This window comes from Salvelinus alpinus, chromosome 7, assembly GCF_045679555.1.
Source record: "Salvelinus alpinus chromosome 7, SLU_Salpinus.1, whole genome shotgun sequence".
In the NCBI taxonomy this organism is placed as follows: Eukaryota; Metazoa; Chordata; class Actinopteri; order Salmoniformes; family Salmonidae; genus Salvelinus; species Salvelinus alpinus.
In genome coordinates, this window is record NC_092092.1 from 31,104,465 (window position 1) to 31,120,433 (window position 15,969).

The 15,969-nt window shown below is 42.9% G+C and overlaps 1 protein-coding gene across 2 annotated transcripts; it reads left to right on the forward strand.

Annotated features, from left to right (window-relative positions):
- The first annotated feature begins 2,924 nt into the window (after positions 1-2,924).
- On the forward strand, positions 2,925-15,703 carry LOC139580791 (forkhead box protein K2-like). Of its 2 annotated transcripts, none has more exons than XM_071409803.1 (9): positions 2,925-3,408; positions 5,848-6,042; positions 8,171-8,321; positions 9,016-9,162; positions 9,497-9,690; positions 13,173-13,375; positions 13,467-13,727; positions 13,852-14,049; positions 14,207-15,703. In XM_071409803.1, exons 1-9 carry the CDS (start codon positions 3,128-3,130, stop codon positions 14,413-14,415), a joined length of 1,839 nt encoding a protein of 612 aa, XP_071265904.1. In that variant the 5' UTR covers positions 2,925-3,127; the 3' UTR covers positions 14,416-15,703. The 2 variants fall into 2 exon arrangements, with proteins under 2 accessions (XP_071265904.1, XP_071265903.1); XM_071409802.1 differs by having other exon boundaries at positions 2,926-3,408; positions 14,204-15,703.
- Positions 15,704-15,969: the final 266 nt, after the last annotated feature.

Consider the following 15,969-nt stretch of genomic DNA (forward strand, 5'->3'; position numbering starts at 1 on the left):
GGGGGGCTGTGCCCCTGCGCCTCGCTGTGCAGCCAGGTTAACCGCAATGTTGTGGGGGGCTACCTGGTTGATCCTCCTAGTAGTATATGCCTGACTCAAAGATTAGGCCATGCAAGTCTAAGTACACTTGACTAGTACAGTGAAACTGTGAATGGCTCATCAGTTATGGTTCCTTGATCGCTCCAATGTTACTTGAATAACTGGCAATTCTAGAGCTAATACATGTCAATGAGCATTGACCTTTGGGGATGGGTGCATTTATCAAACCCAAAACCCATGTGGGGTACTATCGGGTGTCGCTTTTGATGAGTCTAGATGACCTTGAGCCATTTGTGCGCCCTTTGTGGCAGTGATGTCTCATTCGAATGTATGCCCTATCAACTTTCGACGGTACTTTCTGTGTCTACCATGGTGACCACGGGTAATAGGGAATCAGGGTTTGATCCTGGAGAGGGAGCCTAAGAATCGGCTACCGTACCCAAGGATTAAGGCAGCAGGCGCGCAAATTACCCACTGCCGACTCTGGGAGGTATACCAAAAATAACAAAACAGGACTCTCTCGAGGCCCTGTAATTGGAATGAGTACACATTAAATTATTTTACAAGGATCCATTGCTAATGTTTAAAAGTTGTGTTTTACAGTGGTCAGAAACCTCTGAAAGTGTAATTCATGTTTTAACCATAACATTTGACTGCCTACGTATTGTCCCAAGGTGTGACATAATGTCCTATGGGGTGATGCTCATAAATGAAAGGAAAAAATGTGTTGTCTTGGACAAAATGTAAAAATAATTGTTAAGCATGAGGCAGGTAACATGATCATAATACAAGTAAATTTAAAAATTGGTTATCATCAACATTCAAGGGAATTATGTGTTTTTCAATTGAAATTACAAATCAAATCAAATTTTATTGGTCACATACACATGGTTAGCAGTGCAGAAATATCTAACAAGTAATCTAACAATTCCACAACTACCTAATACACACAAATCTAAGTAAAGGGATGGAATAAGAATATATACATATAAATATATGGATGAGCAATGACCGAGTGGCATAGGCTAGATGAAATAGATGGTATAAAATTTGGGGTCACTTAGAAATGTCCATTGTTTTTGAAAGAAAAGCAAATGTTTTTGTCCATTACAGACGCCTCACAAGTCCTCAACTGGCAGCTTCATTAAATAGTACCCGCAAAACACCAGTCTCAATGTCAACAGTGAAGAGGCGACTCCGGGATGCTGGCCTTCTAGGCAGAGTTCCTCTGTCCAGTGTCTGTGTTCTTTTGCCCATCTTAATCTTTTCTTTTTATTGGCCAGTCTGAGATATGGCTTTTTCTTTGCAACTCTGCCTAGAAAGCCAGCATCCCGGAGCCGCCTCTTCGCTGTTGACGTTGAGACTGGTGTTTTCCGGGTACTATTTAATGAAGCTGCCAGTTGAGGACTTGTGAGTGTTTTCTCAAACTAGACACTCTAATGTACTTGTCCTCTTGCTCAGTTGTGCACTGGGGCCTCCCACTCCTCTTTCTATTCTGGTTAGAGCCAGTTTGCGCTGTTTTGTGAAGGGAGCAGTACACAGCGTTGTACGAGATCTTCAGTTTCTTGACAATTTCTCGCATGGAATATCCTTCATTTCTCAGAACAAGAATAGACTGAGCCTGTAATCGAACCCAAAGGCTGATGCTCCAGATACTCAATTAGTCTTAAGAAGGTCAGTTTTATTGCTTATTAAATCAGCACAACAGTTTTCAGCTGTGCTAACATAATTGCAAAATGGTTTTCTAATGACCAATTAGCCTTATAAAATGATAAACTTGGATTAGCTAACACAAAGTGCCATTGGAACACAGGAGTGATGGTTGCTGATAATGGGCCTCTGTACACCTATGTAGATATTCCATAAAAAATCTGCCATTTCCAGCTACAATAGTCATTTACAACATTAACAATGTCGACACTGTATTTCTGATCAATTTGATGTTATTTTAATGGACAATTTTTTTTGATTTTATTTAAAAAACAAGGACATTTCTAAGTGACCCCAAACTTTTGAACGGTAGTGTACCTATGGGATGAGTAATGTAAGATATGTAAACATTATTAAAGTGGCATTATTAGAGTGACTAGTGATTCATTTATTCAAGTGGCCAATGATTTCAAGTCTTTATGTAGGCAGCAGCCTCACTGTGTTAGTGATGGATGTAACAGTCTGATGGCCTTGAGATAGAAGTTATTTTTCAGTCTCTCGGTCCCAGCTTTGATGCACCTGTACTGACCTCACCTTCTGAATGGTAGCATGGTGAACAGGCAGTGGCTTGAGTGGTTCTTGTCCTTGGTGATCTTTTAGGCCTTCCTGTGACATTGGGTGCTGTAGTTGTCCAGGAGGGCAGGTGAGACCGATTTTAAATACAGAAGTAACTAATAATGAGTGAAAATATTTTGTATTTTCTATTTGGGAATAATTAAACCTTTATATTAACATTTATAGTGACGCTATAGTCACACCAGAGGACAAATTCAAAGCACCGACATGAAATGGTTCGTTAAATTGTATATACATTTCAAATCCACGGTGGCCACAATATTTTGAGTTGTTAAGACATAATTTATTGCAACTATATGTTTTTTAATTCAATTTTAGAAGTGTATTTATTTATTATAACTTTTGTTTTAGCAATACTGTATATCAACTACCCATTTACAAAACTTCAGTCCATTCCGTAATTTTCGGATACCATAGTTTACATTCAGCCATCGATTTGCGTGTCAGCCTACAGTGCAATCAACCTTGTTTTTTACCATGTATTTATATGTGATTGTCATTGGTAAGCACAGTTATTCGCCTACCCAATCTTTGAAGTGATTGGATCGTTGAGCCTTCAGTAATCTCCTTTCCGCCCATTTGGCCTCCTTTGGTTGGCTGTTGTCCATTCTCTTTCTCTCTGTCGCGGCGGTGGGTTGGAGCCGCTGTGTCCCCGATCTGGCACGTTCCTGTCCAAATTATTCTCGGTTTAAAATTGGATTCCCTTTTACGAAATCTCTGAAATTCTCAACTCTGCCAAATTTAAAGTCCTCTCCAATTCAATTTTTCCGCACACAGCCTCAACATTAGAACCATCAAGAAGATGGCGATGGGGTCGGCAGTCGCCCGGCTTGAGGGCCGAGAATTCGAATACCTGATGAAGAAGAGGTCGGCGACCATCGGACGGAACTCATCGCAGGGCTCGGTGGACGTTAGCATGGGCCACTCCAGTTTCATCTCTCGCCGGCACCTCGAAATTTTCACTGCTGGTGAAGACGGCACCGGCAGCGGGGAATTCTACCTCCGATGCCTCGGCAAAAACGGGGTGTTTGTAGATGGGGTGTTCCAGAGACGAGGGGCTCCACCTCTGCAACTCCCACGAATGTAAGATGGGTAGTATTTTACATTTTATGTCGAGGTAGAACTGCTAGCTTACATAAATGTGACTATATTCTGACCTCCGCTTTGTTATTGTTTTGTTCCCCCGCCGCGGCACGTGTTGTGTCAAGCAACACACAGCGCCTGTCCCCACCAAACGTTAGTGAGCCGCTAGCTAATGTTAACTGGCAACGCTTGTTTTCTTTGCATAGAATGGTGTCGCGAAACAACCTGAAAATTTTGTAATTGAACATTAATACAATTGCTAAGCGTGCATATCTTTGTGTGAATATCTCTTACTGGGCTGTGCATTACTAGCACAGTGTTTGGGGGGATATGAACAGTGCCTTCAGAACGTATTTGTACCCCTTGATTTATCCTACATTGTTGTTACATCCTGAATTAAATTAATATTTTTTTCCGTCACCCATCTAGATACCCGATAATGACAAAATGAAAATGTTTTCAAATGTATTGAAAGTTAAATATCTCGTGTACATAAGTATTCACACCCCTGAGTCAATGCTTTGTGGAAGCACCTTTGGTGGTGATTACAGCATTGAGTCATCTTGGGTATGTCTATCAGCTTTGCACCTCTGGATTTGGGGATTTTCTCCCATTCTTTCTTGCAGACGTTCTCAAGCTCTGTTAAATTACATGGGGAGTGGTGTTGAACAGCAATCTTCAAGTCTTTCAACATATTTAATGGGATTAAAGTCTGGGCTTTGGCTGGGCCACTCAAGGACTTTCACATTCTTGTTCTGAAGCCATTCCAGCGTTGCTTGGGGTCATTGTCCTGTTGAAACGTAAATCTTCACCCCAGTCAAATGTCATTTGCACTGATGCAGGTTCTCATCAAGGATATGCATTTGTTTGGCTCCATTCATTGTTCCTTCTATCCTTACCAGTCTCCCAGTCCATGCCACTGAAAAGCATCCCCATAGCACGATGCCGCCCCCACCATGCTTCACGGGAGGGATGGTGTTAGATGGGTGATGAGCTGTGCCTGTTTTTTTTCCAGATGTAGAGCTTTGCATTCAGACCAAAGCGTTACATTTGTCTCATTAGACCACAGAATCTTTTGCCTTATGCTCGGAGTTTTTCACGTGCCTTTTTGCAAACCCATCACATGCGGTCATGTGCCTTTTTCTCAGCTCGGGAGTGGCCACTCTCCCGTAAAGCCCAGGTTGGTAAAGTGCTGTAGAGACTGTTGTCCTTCTGGCAGGTTCTCCCATTTCAGCCAAGGAACTCTGTAGTAATGTCAGAGGGATCATTGAGTTCTTGGTCACCTCCCTGACCAAGGTCCTTCTTGCCTGGTTACTCAGTTTGGTCGGTCAGACAGCCAGCTCTAGGCAGAGTCTGAGTAGTAACATATTTTTCCCATTTCCCAATGATGGAGACCACTGTGCTCTTGGAAACTTTCAACACTCAATAAATAGTTTTATACCCTTCCCCAAATATATGCCACATCACAAATCTTTCTACGGCCAGTTCCTTGGACTTAATGGTATATTTTCTGCTCTGACATGCACTATCAACTGTGGGACCTTACATTGGCAGGTGTGTTGTTTTCTAAATCGTGTCCAAACAATTGAATTGGCCACAGGTGAACTTGAACCTGAGCTCAAGTTAGTGTCATAGCAAAGGGGTGTGAATACTTATGTAAATTTGATATCTGTGTTTAATTTTCAAAAATGTCTAAAAACATGTTTTCACTTTGCCATTATGGGGTATTGTGTGTGGATATATTATTATCCATCTTGAATTCAAGCTGTAACACAACAACATGTGGAATAAGTCAAGGGGTTTGAATACTTTCTGAAGGCACTCCAGCTAGTTATCTGTACTTTTGCGATGGGCCGTGCTTTGACTCAATCTCAGCATTATTTAAAGTCGGATGTGTTGCGATGTTTGCGCAGCATCGTGTAGAAACAAACTATGCCTACCCCATGCTTTTATCGTCAGCACGGTTTGTAGATCAAGCTGGATTGCTAACTTTTCCAAATGTTACCTGTAGGAAATGGCCAATAGAAGTAGGGGGTTGGAAATAATAGTCTTGATTAGTAGACCTGTTTACAACTCTGATTCTATGAGGTCTGAAATATCAAATAGGCCTATGTCACAGCAGGCCAGTCAGCTGGTCCCAGAGCAGATGATATGGTCCAAATATACCCCCATGTAATAATAAGACCTGTTATGTAAGTGTCATGATGGCCATCCATTTATAAACCCAGTTTAATGGCTAACTCTTCTGGCCCGTACTGGTTTATTAGAGCTGCTCTGCTTGTTTTGAATATGTGCAAAGATGCCCATAGCAACACTGCTGGTGTGTAGCAGTCAATATGCATAATGAAAGAGACATTCTCACAATTGAGTGAGTCTGGATGGCCTGCACTTGTCATGTCCTAATATTATCGGACTCTCCTCCCTCTCTTTGTTCTCTAGGTGCTGTTTCCGGTTCCCCAGCACCAACATCAAGATCACGTTCACAGCCCTGTCCAGCGATAAGAAGGAGCGTAGGAACGTGTCGGAGTCACCGGTCAAGCCCGTCCAGCACCAGATGGCGCCGCTGACCATCAACATTCCAGACAACATCGCCCACCTCATAAGCCCGCTGCCCTCACCCACTGGCACCATCAGGTGAGACTGGAGTGAAGTTGGAGCCATGAAACGGTCAGAGCAGATAGCATGGTGCAGATAGCATGGTGCAGATAGCATGGTTATTCAAATCTGGACCTCGAAGCGAGTTCCAATGCTGATTTTTATTCTTCCCCTCTAATCAGGGACGGATTTAGACCTTTCTCACTTGGTGGGTGCAATTAATTATCCGGTAGAACAGAACCAGCACTACCGGACCCCCAGGCTTAGATTTGAATACTCCTGGTGTGTGTATGTATGTATTAGAGTTCGACCGATTTAATCGTAATGAACGATTAATTAGGGCCGATTTCAAGTTTTCATAACAATCGGTAATCAGCATTTTTGGACACCGATCATGGCCGATTACATTGCACTCCACGAGGAGACTGCGTGGCAGGCTGACTCCCTGTTATGCGAGTGCAGCAAGGAGCCAAGGTAAGGTGCTAGCTAGCATTAATCGTATCTTATAAAAAACAATCAATCTTAACATAATCACTAGTTACCTACACATGGTTGATGATATTACTAGTTTATCTAGCTTGTCCTGCATTGCATATAATCGATGCGGTGCCTGTTAATTTATCATTGAATCACAGCCTACTTCGCCAAACGGGTAATTTAACAAGCGCATTCGTGAAAAAAGCACTGTCGTTGCACCAATGTGTACCTAACTATAAATATCAACGCCTTTCTTAAAATCAATAAACAAGTATATATTTATAAACCTGCATATTTAGTTAATATTGCCTGCTAACATGAGTTTCTTTTAACTAGGGAAATTGTGTCACTTCTCTTGCGTTCTGTGCAACAGAGTCAGGGTATATGCAGCAGTTTGGGCCGCCTGGCTCGTTGCGAACTGTGTGAAGACTATTTCTTCCTACCAAAGACGGCCAACTTCGCCAAACGGGGGATGATTTAACAAAAGCGCATTTGCGAAAAAAGCACAATCGTTGCACGAATGTACCTAGCCATAAACATCAATGCCTTTCTTAAAATCAATACACAGAAGTATATATTTTTTAAACCTGCATATTTAGTTAAGAGAAATCCAGGTTAGCAGACAATATTAAACTAGGGAAATTGTGTCACTTCTCTTGCGTTCATTGCACGCAGAGTCAGGTTATATGCAATAGTTTGGGACGCCTGGCTCGTTGCGAACTAATTTGCCAGAATTTTACGTAATTATGACATAACATTGAAGGTTGTGCAATGTAACAGCAATATTTACACTTATGGATGCCACCCGTTAGATAAAATACGGAACGGTTCCGTATTTCACTGAAAGAATAAACGTTTTGTTTTCAAAATTATAGTTTCTGGATTTGACCATATTAATGACCTAAGGCTCGTATTTCTGTGTGTTATAATTAAGTCTATGATTTGATAGAGCAGTCTGACTGAGCGGTGGTAGGCAGCAGCAGGCTCGTACGCATTCATTCAAACAGCACTTTCATGCGTTTGCCAGCAGCTCTTCGCTGTGCTTCAAGCATTGAGCTGTTTATGACTTCAAGCCTATCAACTCCCGAGATTAGGCTGGTGTAACCGATGTGAAATGGCTAGCTAGTTAGCGGGGTGCGCTCTAATTGCGTTTCAATTGGTGACGTCACTCGCTCTGAGACCTTGAAGTAGTTGTTCCCTTTGCTCTGCAAGGGCCACGGCTTTTGTGGAGCGATGGGTAATGATGCTTCGAGGGTGGCTGTTGTCTATGTGTTCCTGGTTCGAGCCTAGGTAGGGGCAAGGAGAGAGGCGGAAGCTATACTGTTACACTGGCAATACTAAAGTGCCTATAAGAACATCCAATAGTCGAAGGTATATGAAATACAAATGGTATAGAGAGAAATAGTCCTATAATAACTACAACCTAAAACTTCTTACCTGGGAATATTGAAGAGTCATGTTAAAAGGAACCACCAGCTTTCATATGTTTTCATGTTCTGAGCAAGGAACTTAAACGTTAGCTTTTTTACATGGCACATATTGCACTTTTACTTTCTTCTCCAACACTTTGTTTTTGCATTATTTAAACATGTTTCATTATTTATTAGATATATTTTATTTTTTTGCCATCACAGGATTACCATGCTCTCTCCCACTGTCTCACTGTTAAATTGTTTCTCGTCCCCCACAGTGCCGCTAACTCCTGTCCAAACTCCTGTCCGTCAAGTCCCCGAGGGGCGGGGCTGTCTGGCTATAGGATGGGCCGCGTGCTGACCGCTGACCTCATCAACGAGAACTCCCAAACAGACGACAAGGACGGCTCGGGAGGAGACAGCCCCAAGGTGAGACACCAGCAACCCAGGGATGCATCTGAAGTTGCTTCCTCTCCTTGTCTCCTTTCCTTTACACTGTTATGAAAAAGAGAAGATCAGTCAAGGCAGTATAATGGAAGCTAAATGAGAAACCAGGCCACGTCTGACAGACCAGTACTGATGAAGGAAAGTATATGAGAAGAGGATTCCTCAGTAGACTGTTGAAATGCACTCCTAGTCCTGGGGTGAGTCGGCAAAGTGAAGCGTTCAGAACGGTGCAAATAGAAATGAGACTAAAAGAGCTAAACTATTCCCTGTTCTACCTGACAGACAGTGGTATCTGTTCTACACAATACATTTCTGTCTCAACGTTCTGTTGCGCCCTCTTGAATACATCCCTGAGCCCAGGGTGACGGAACACATTGGATTTGTTTTGGTTCTCTGGGGTGTGTTACTCATTGAAATCCGTTGAAACGTTCGGGAAAATATAAACTTGAGTGAGGAACCCTGGTGAACGCTAGTAAAATAGGGGGAGGGTGGGGCTCTACTTGTTTTCCAACATGCTTTCAGTTTCATGTTCCTCGCACAAGTTCCCACAAAACCAAACCCTTTTCTTTCTTATTTTTTTAACCCAGATAAGCACATGCAATTATAGTAAAAGTCTAAATGCTGCCATATCTGTAGCATGAAATAAAGCCCATTTCTCCATTTGTTCTGTCCTCAGGATGACTCCAAGCCCCCGTATTCCTATGCCCAACTAATAGTCCAGGCCATCACCATGGCCCCCGACAAGCAGCTGACTCTGAATGGGATTTACACACACATCACCAAGAACTACCCCTACTACAGGACCGCAGACAAAGGCTGGCAGGTTGGTGAATCCACCCTGTATTTCATGCTGCTGTGGTATTTCTCTTAGAATGAGAGACAAATTGACATCTAAGTATACAGCTTCTTTTTAAGTTATCCTGTCTCACTTTATCCATCGCAATCTTTCGTTCATGTGTTTTTGAACTGAACTCTATTGCTTACATCTTCCTCCCTTGTGTTCTAGAAACTGATCCATTGTTTCTCCCGCTCCCCCTCCCTTCTGTCTCTCTCCCTGGTGTTCTACAATTCCATCATTCTCACTTCTCTTGTTCCAGAATCTCAATCCGCCATAACCTTTCCATAGTAATGAATACTGTCTCTCTTTTGTGTTCTAGAACTCGATCCGTCACAACTTGTCTCTGAACCGCTACTTCATCAAAGTGGCTCGGTCTCAGGAGGAACCGGGTAAGGGATCGTTCTGGAGGATCGACCCCTCATCAGAGGGCAAGTTGTGTGAACAGGCGTTCAGGAAACGCAGGGCCAGGGGGGTACCCTGCTTCAGGACCCCGCTAGGGCCCCTCTCATCTAGGTAATACTCACTATAACTCAGATACTCCTATATTTCAATGTACACTGAGTGTACAAAACATTAGGAACCCCTGCTCTTTCCATGACATAGCCTTCACCTGGTCAGTCTATGACCCCTTGTTGATTGTCACCTGTTAAATCCACTTCAGGCAGTGTAGATGAAGGGAAGGAGACAAGTTAACCTGTCTGACTCTGGTGTTCCGCTAGCGGAACTCCTCCCACATTCCACTGAAAAGCCAGAGCGCGAAATTCAAAAAATATTTTTTAGAAATATTTAACTTTCACACATTAACAAGTCCAATACAGCAAATGAAAGATACACATCTTGTGAATCCAGCCAACATGTCCGATTTCTAAAATGTTTTACAGCGAAAACACCACGTATATTTATGTTAGCTCACCACCAAATACAAAAAAGGACAGACATTTTTCACAGCACAGGTAGCATGCACAAAGCCAACCTAACTAACCTAGAACCAACCAAACTAACCAAGAAACAACTTCATCAGATGACAGTCCTATAACATGTTACACAATAAATCTATGTTTTGTTTGAAAAATTTGCATATTTGAGGTATAAATCAGTTTTACAATGCAGCTAACATCACAGCTACCGTCAAAAATAGCACCGAAGCAGCCAGAGTAATTATAGAGACCAACGTGAAATACCTATATACTCATCATAAAACATTTCTGAAAAATCGATGGTGTACAGCAAATTAAAGACAAACATCTTGTGAATCCAGCCAATATTTCAGATTTTTTTAAGTGTTTTACAGCGAAAACACAATATAGCATTATATTAGCTTACTACAATAGCCTACCACACTACCGCATTCATTCATCAAGGCACGTTAGCGATAGCAATAGGCACGTTAGCGTTAGCGAATAAACCAGCAAAAGATATTAAATTTCACTAACCTTCATAAACCTTCCTCAGATGACAGTCCTATAACATCAGGTTATACATACACTTATGTTTTGTTCGAAAATGTGCATATTTAGAGCTGAAATCAGTGGTTACACAATATGCTAACGTAGCATCTTTTTCCCAGAATGTGCAGATATTTCTATTAGACTCTCACCTATTCTGACCAAATAGCTATTCATAAACATTACAAAAAAATACATGTTGTATAGGAAACGATAGATTCATTAGTTCTTAATGCAATCGCAGTGTTAGAATTCTAAAAATATCTTCATTACGACATAAGGCTTAGTTATGGTAAGTGAAAGCCCAAAACCTGAACGCAAAAATAATAGTACACAGTTCGACAGATATATGAAATTGCATCCCAAAATGGGTTCTACCTTTGGTGATTTTCCATCAGAATGTTGTACAAGGGGTCCTTTGTCCAGAACCGTCTTTGTTTGGTATCAGAACTTCGTTTTTCCCTCTTGAATTAGCAAGCACACTGGCCAAGTGGCGCGAAGCTATCCTTCCTGAACATATGCAGACAAAGCAACACGCCTAACGTCCCGAAAAAAATTCAAATATCTAATAAAACTATATTGAAAAAACATACTTTACGATGATATTGTGACATGTATCAAATAAAATCAACGCAGGAGATAGTATTCGCCCATAACGACAGCTTTTCAGAAGGCAATAACAGGTCCCTGCGCGCGCCTTGCAGAAAACAGAAAATGGGGGACACGTTGTTCCAAGAGGATGTATTCCACCTCAGAACAAGATAATCAACTAATTTCTCCTCTCACTTCCTCTTGACACCTAGGGGAAGGTGTATGACGTGCACGTATAGTCATACGTATCATGCCCATTTATAGGCAGGTCCTTGAACAGAACATAGATTTCAGACTTTCCACTTCCTGGTCACAAAGTGTGCTGCCAAATGAGTTCTGTTTTACCCACAGACAAAATTAAAACGGTTTTAGAAACTAGAGTGTTTTCTATCCAATAGTAATAATAATATGCATATTGTACGAGCAAGAATTGAGTACGAGGCCGTTTAAATTGGGCACGATTTTCCCCCAAAGTGAAAACAGCACCCCCTGTCCTCATCAGGTTAAAGAATAATTTTTAAGCCTTGAGACATGGATAGTGCATATGTGCCATTCAGAGGGTGAATGGGCAAGACAAAATATTTAAGTGCCTTTGAATGGGGTATGGTAGTAGGTGCCAGGCCTACCATTTTGAGTGTGAAGAACTGCAACGCATTTGGGTTTTTCACGCTCAACAGTTTCCCATGTGTATCAAGAATGGCCCACCACCCAAAGGACATCCAGCCAACTGGACACAGCTGTGGAAAGCATTGGAGTCAACATGGGCCAGCATTCCTGTGGAATGCTTTCAACACCTTGTAGAGTCCATGCCCTGACAAATTGAGGCTGTTCTGAGGGCAAAAGGGGGTGCAACTCAATATTAGGGAGGTTTTCCTAATGTTTTATACACTCAGTGTATATTTCCCTCATATAAGCGCCGCCTCTGGATGAGTGTTTTCCTGTTTGCTTATTGAGTGCGGTTTTAATTCCAGCATCGGTCTGTGGTGGTATGTAGACAGCTACGAAAAATACAGATAAACTCTCTAGGTAGATAGTGTGGTCTACAGTTTATCATGAGATACTGTACCTCAGGCGAGCAAAACCTCGAGACTTCCTTAGATATCGTGCACAAGCTGTGGTTTACAAATATACATAGGCCCCCGCCCCGTTTCTTACCAGAGGCTGCTGTTCTGTCCTGCCGATGGAGTGTATAACCCTCCAGCTGTATGTTCTCAATGTCGTCGTTCAGCAACGACTCTGTGAAACATACGATTTACAGTTGATGTCCCGTTGGTAGGATATACGTGCTTTCAGTTCGTCCCATTTATTTTCCAGCGATTGAATGTTAGCTGACAGTACGGATGGCAAAGGCAGGTTAGCCACTCATCGCCTGATCCTCACAAGGTACCTCGATCTCTTTCCGCAAAATCTGTTTTCTCCAGCGAATGACGGGGAAGAGGGCCTGTTCTCATTAAAGAATTGTGTGTAGATTGAGGGAGGGAAAACTATTTAATCCAGTTTAGAATAAGGCGGTAACGTACCAAAATGTGGAAAAAGTCAAGGGGTCTGAATACTTTACAAATGCACTGTGTGTATATATACTGTAGTTTGAAATGGCATGCCCCCTGTGGGCTCAGTTAGGCACTGCAGGTAGATTTGTCTGTCTGGGACACTGAGCTCTTAACCTAACATACCAGGTGTAAAATAAACATTTGAAACCAGATCCCCTAGATGCTTGTCTTGAGAAAAACTGAAAAAAAGATGTAGTGTCGCCTTGTTAACTCTAAAAGCGGAATGCTCTTTCCATTTCCTCTGAAAACCGGAACATCAGGTTTTTGGGGAATCTGCAAAGGCTACTGAGCTCTAAATGAGTCAATGGGCTCTGGGGAGGATGTTTCTTATTGGTATGCGCACACAGATGACAGCACACACTTTCACGTTTGCATCATTCTAATAGTCTTCCTGCTGTCTTCCCTTCAGGAGTGCCCCGGCCTCTCCTAGCCACACAGGGGGGCTGTCGGCCCACTCCAGTGGTGTGCAGACCCCAGAAAGCCTATCCAGGGAGGGCTCCCCTGTCCCCATGGACCCAGAGCCAGCTCGGGCCACAGCTCCCACCACGGCCACTGCCCTACAGCCCAAACTAGCTGTCATCCAGGAGGCCCAATTCGCTAAGAGTGCTACTGGTGAGTTTGTTGGTAGTTGTTTTTTCAACTCTGGTGGTGGGTGGTAAACCACTCCATTTCCTGTCTGACCTCTGACACTTGTTTCTGACAGGCTCCCCTCTGAACAGCCAGCCGGTGCTGATCGCCATGCAGCGACAGTTGCCTCAGACGACAATGAAGCCTGTTACCTACACCATGGCAACGCCTGTCATGACAACAGCTGTAAGCTCTGCCCCCATCATGCAGACGGTGCACGTACTTCAACAGATTCCGATGGTCACCATGGCTACCGTCGCTGCCACACAGAATTCAGTTGTTACGCTGAAAACAGAACCGCAGGAGAACGGAGGGGGAGACCGCAATGGGGTCAAAGGTGGGGAGACTGAGTTTGGCGTATAGATTTACAGTACATTTTTCCATTCTTTGCTGTAACAGTCCCTTTTTATAAATGAAGAATTGTAGTCTTATATTGCAAAGTGTTTGTCGCTCTTTCTCAGTCAAAGTGGAGTCGGTCCCAGCCATCACTACTTCCTCTATAGGCGGGGCCAATCGCATAATCCAGACCACCCAGGCCACACCCCTAACAACAGTTACCATCGTGCAACAACCTCCCCTGGGTCAGCATCGGCTTCCTATCAAGACCATCACACAGAACGGGACTCACCTGGTCCCCATCACTACTGCTGCTAACACAGGTGAGACATTTTCAAAATGGCACCCAACACTCATGAAGCTTTAAAAATGGCAGATGATTAAAATTACTTTACCAGCCTTTTCACTCCGTAGTGCTTGTTTATGTCAGGCCTGCCAGGAATCCAGTAGTGAAAATCCCTCTATCCCCTCTCTCAGCAGTGGTGAACCCCCTCCACCTGTTGGCAGCCCATGCCTCGGCCTCTGCATCGCTGCCCACCAAGAGGCAAAACGGGGAGCTGGCCGACCACCCCGAACCCAAGAGGGTCAAAACTGAGGAGGGGGGCAAGAGCATAGCCACCGCTGTAACCAACTCGTGCACAAGCGGAGACGGGGACAATGGGGTTAGTGAAAAGGCCGGCGATAAGTAGAGGTCCTGACCCCTCTCCTCAATGAGCTCTACTATTCTACTATCCCGCCCCCTCTGTTCTCACCCCCACGACCCGACACCCACTCGAAACCACGTTTATCTTCTACTCCAAGGTGCCAAAAGAAAACGAGGTATGGATCCACCTCCGGACTACAGTATGTATGAGCAGTAGACAGATCACCACCCACCCATTGGTATAAAAAGCAGAAAATAATACGATGCAAAAACTAAAAGACCAAAACAAGGACAAGCAACAACAAAAAAAGGAAAATTAGAAGTTGTTAGAGGTGACCCTGTTTTGGAGATACAAACGACAACTAAACCTTAAGTGAAGCACAGTAAGTCTTGATAAAGTTAAAATGTAAATGAGATCAAAACAGACCTCTGGACTTTGACCACCAGAATCACCAAGCCTTCCACTGCTGATTGGAAAGTTCCTCTTTTTTTTTTTTTACACAGGACACAACCCCAAGAGAGGGAAGTAGCCAATGGCAGCATTATAGGCAAGCACTTAATTTTTGGGAAGAAATTACTTAAGACAGTTAACAGTAGTGTATTCTGTAAAGGAAACTGTGTGGGGAACCATTCCCTATATTTCTGGCAGCTAGCCTTCATGTCAACCTATCTAATGCAGTCGTGAGTAGATGTACACGTGAATCCTAGGATCTTCTTTGAGTGTACCACCCGTTTCCCAAGGCACACACACTTATTTAGTAATAACCATTCTATAAACTAGAAGTGGGGTCAAAAACATCTTACGTCACCTGATATTGTGGAATCCTGTATTTTTTGGGGGGGGGGGGCGTGGACTCTTTGTTCAGTGAAATGAATGTAGTCCCCTTTTCCTTCAAGAAAACACTATGGAGTAAATTGTTTTTCTGTTGTCAAACTCTTAAGTTTCTTTATCGCTGTACATCTAGATTTTTCATATTTTAACAAAATATCCTATAAGATAAAAGTATATTTCCATGCGTGTTTGACTGTATGCTTCATCAATGCTTGCATGTTACCGAATTTAGAGAATGTACATGAGCAGATAACTGAAGAAAATAAGCCTGACTCAATGCTATACTGTATGATTCTGAACAGTGCTGCACTTACCCTCTTCATTTGAGTTATTTCTTTCCCTCCTTTCTTCTGTTTTCCTTGTCATCAATGGCTGTTTCTGTTCTGTTCAGATGGTATTCTATGTTTCCATGAGGAAAAACAAGTGATAGATGTTTGTTTTGGCTTCAGTAAAATGCTTCTTTTTTTCTTTTTTATATATATATAAATTAATTTAAACCTTCGTCCTGTGTCGTACCGCTTCTGTCTGTGTATTTTCGGCTCTGCTAGACTGGTAAAGGCTCATTCCCAGAGACGGATACGGAATGTTTGTTGCCTTGTCAAGCAGTCAAAGAACATTGTTTTCAACCTGAGATGCCTTGAAGAGGGGGCGACGTTAGTTTCAGCTGCCAGCCACAGTGAGATCAACCATCCTTTTGCAAGGCATCTCTGGGTGACAATGCTGGAAACCTCACCATGTAACGTTGGTGAATCTTATTTCCTCAACTCC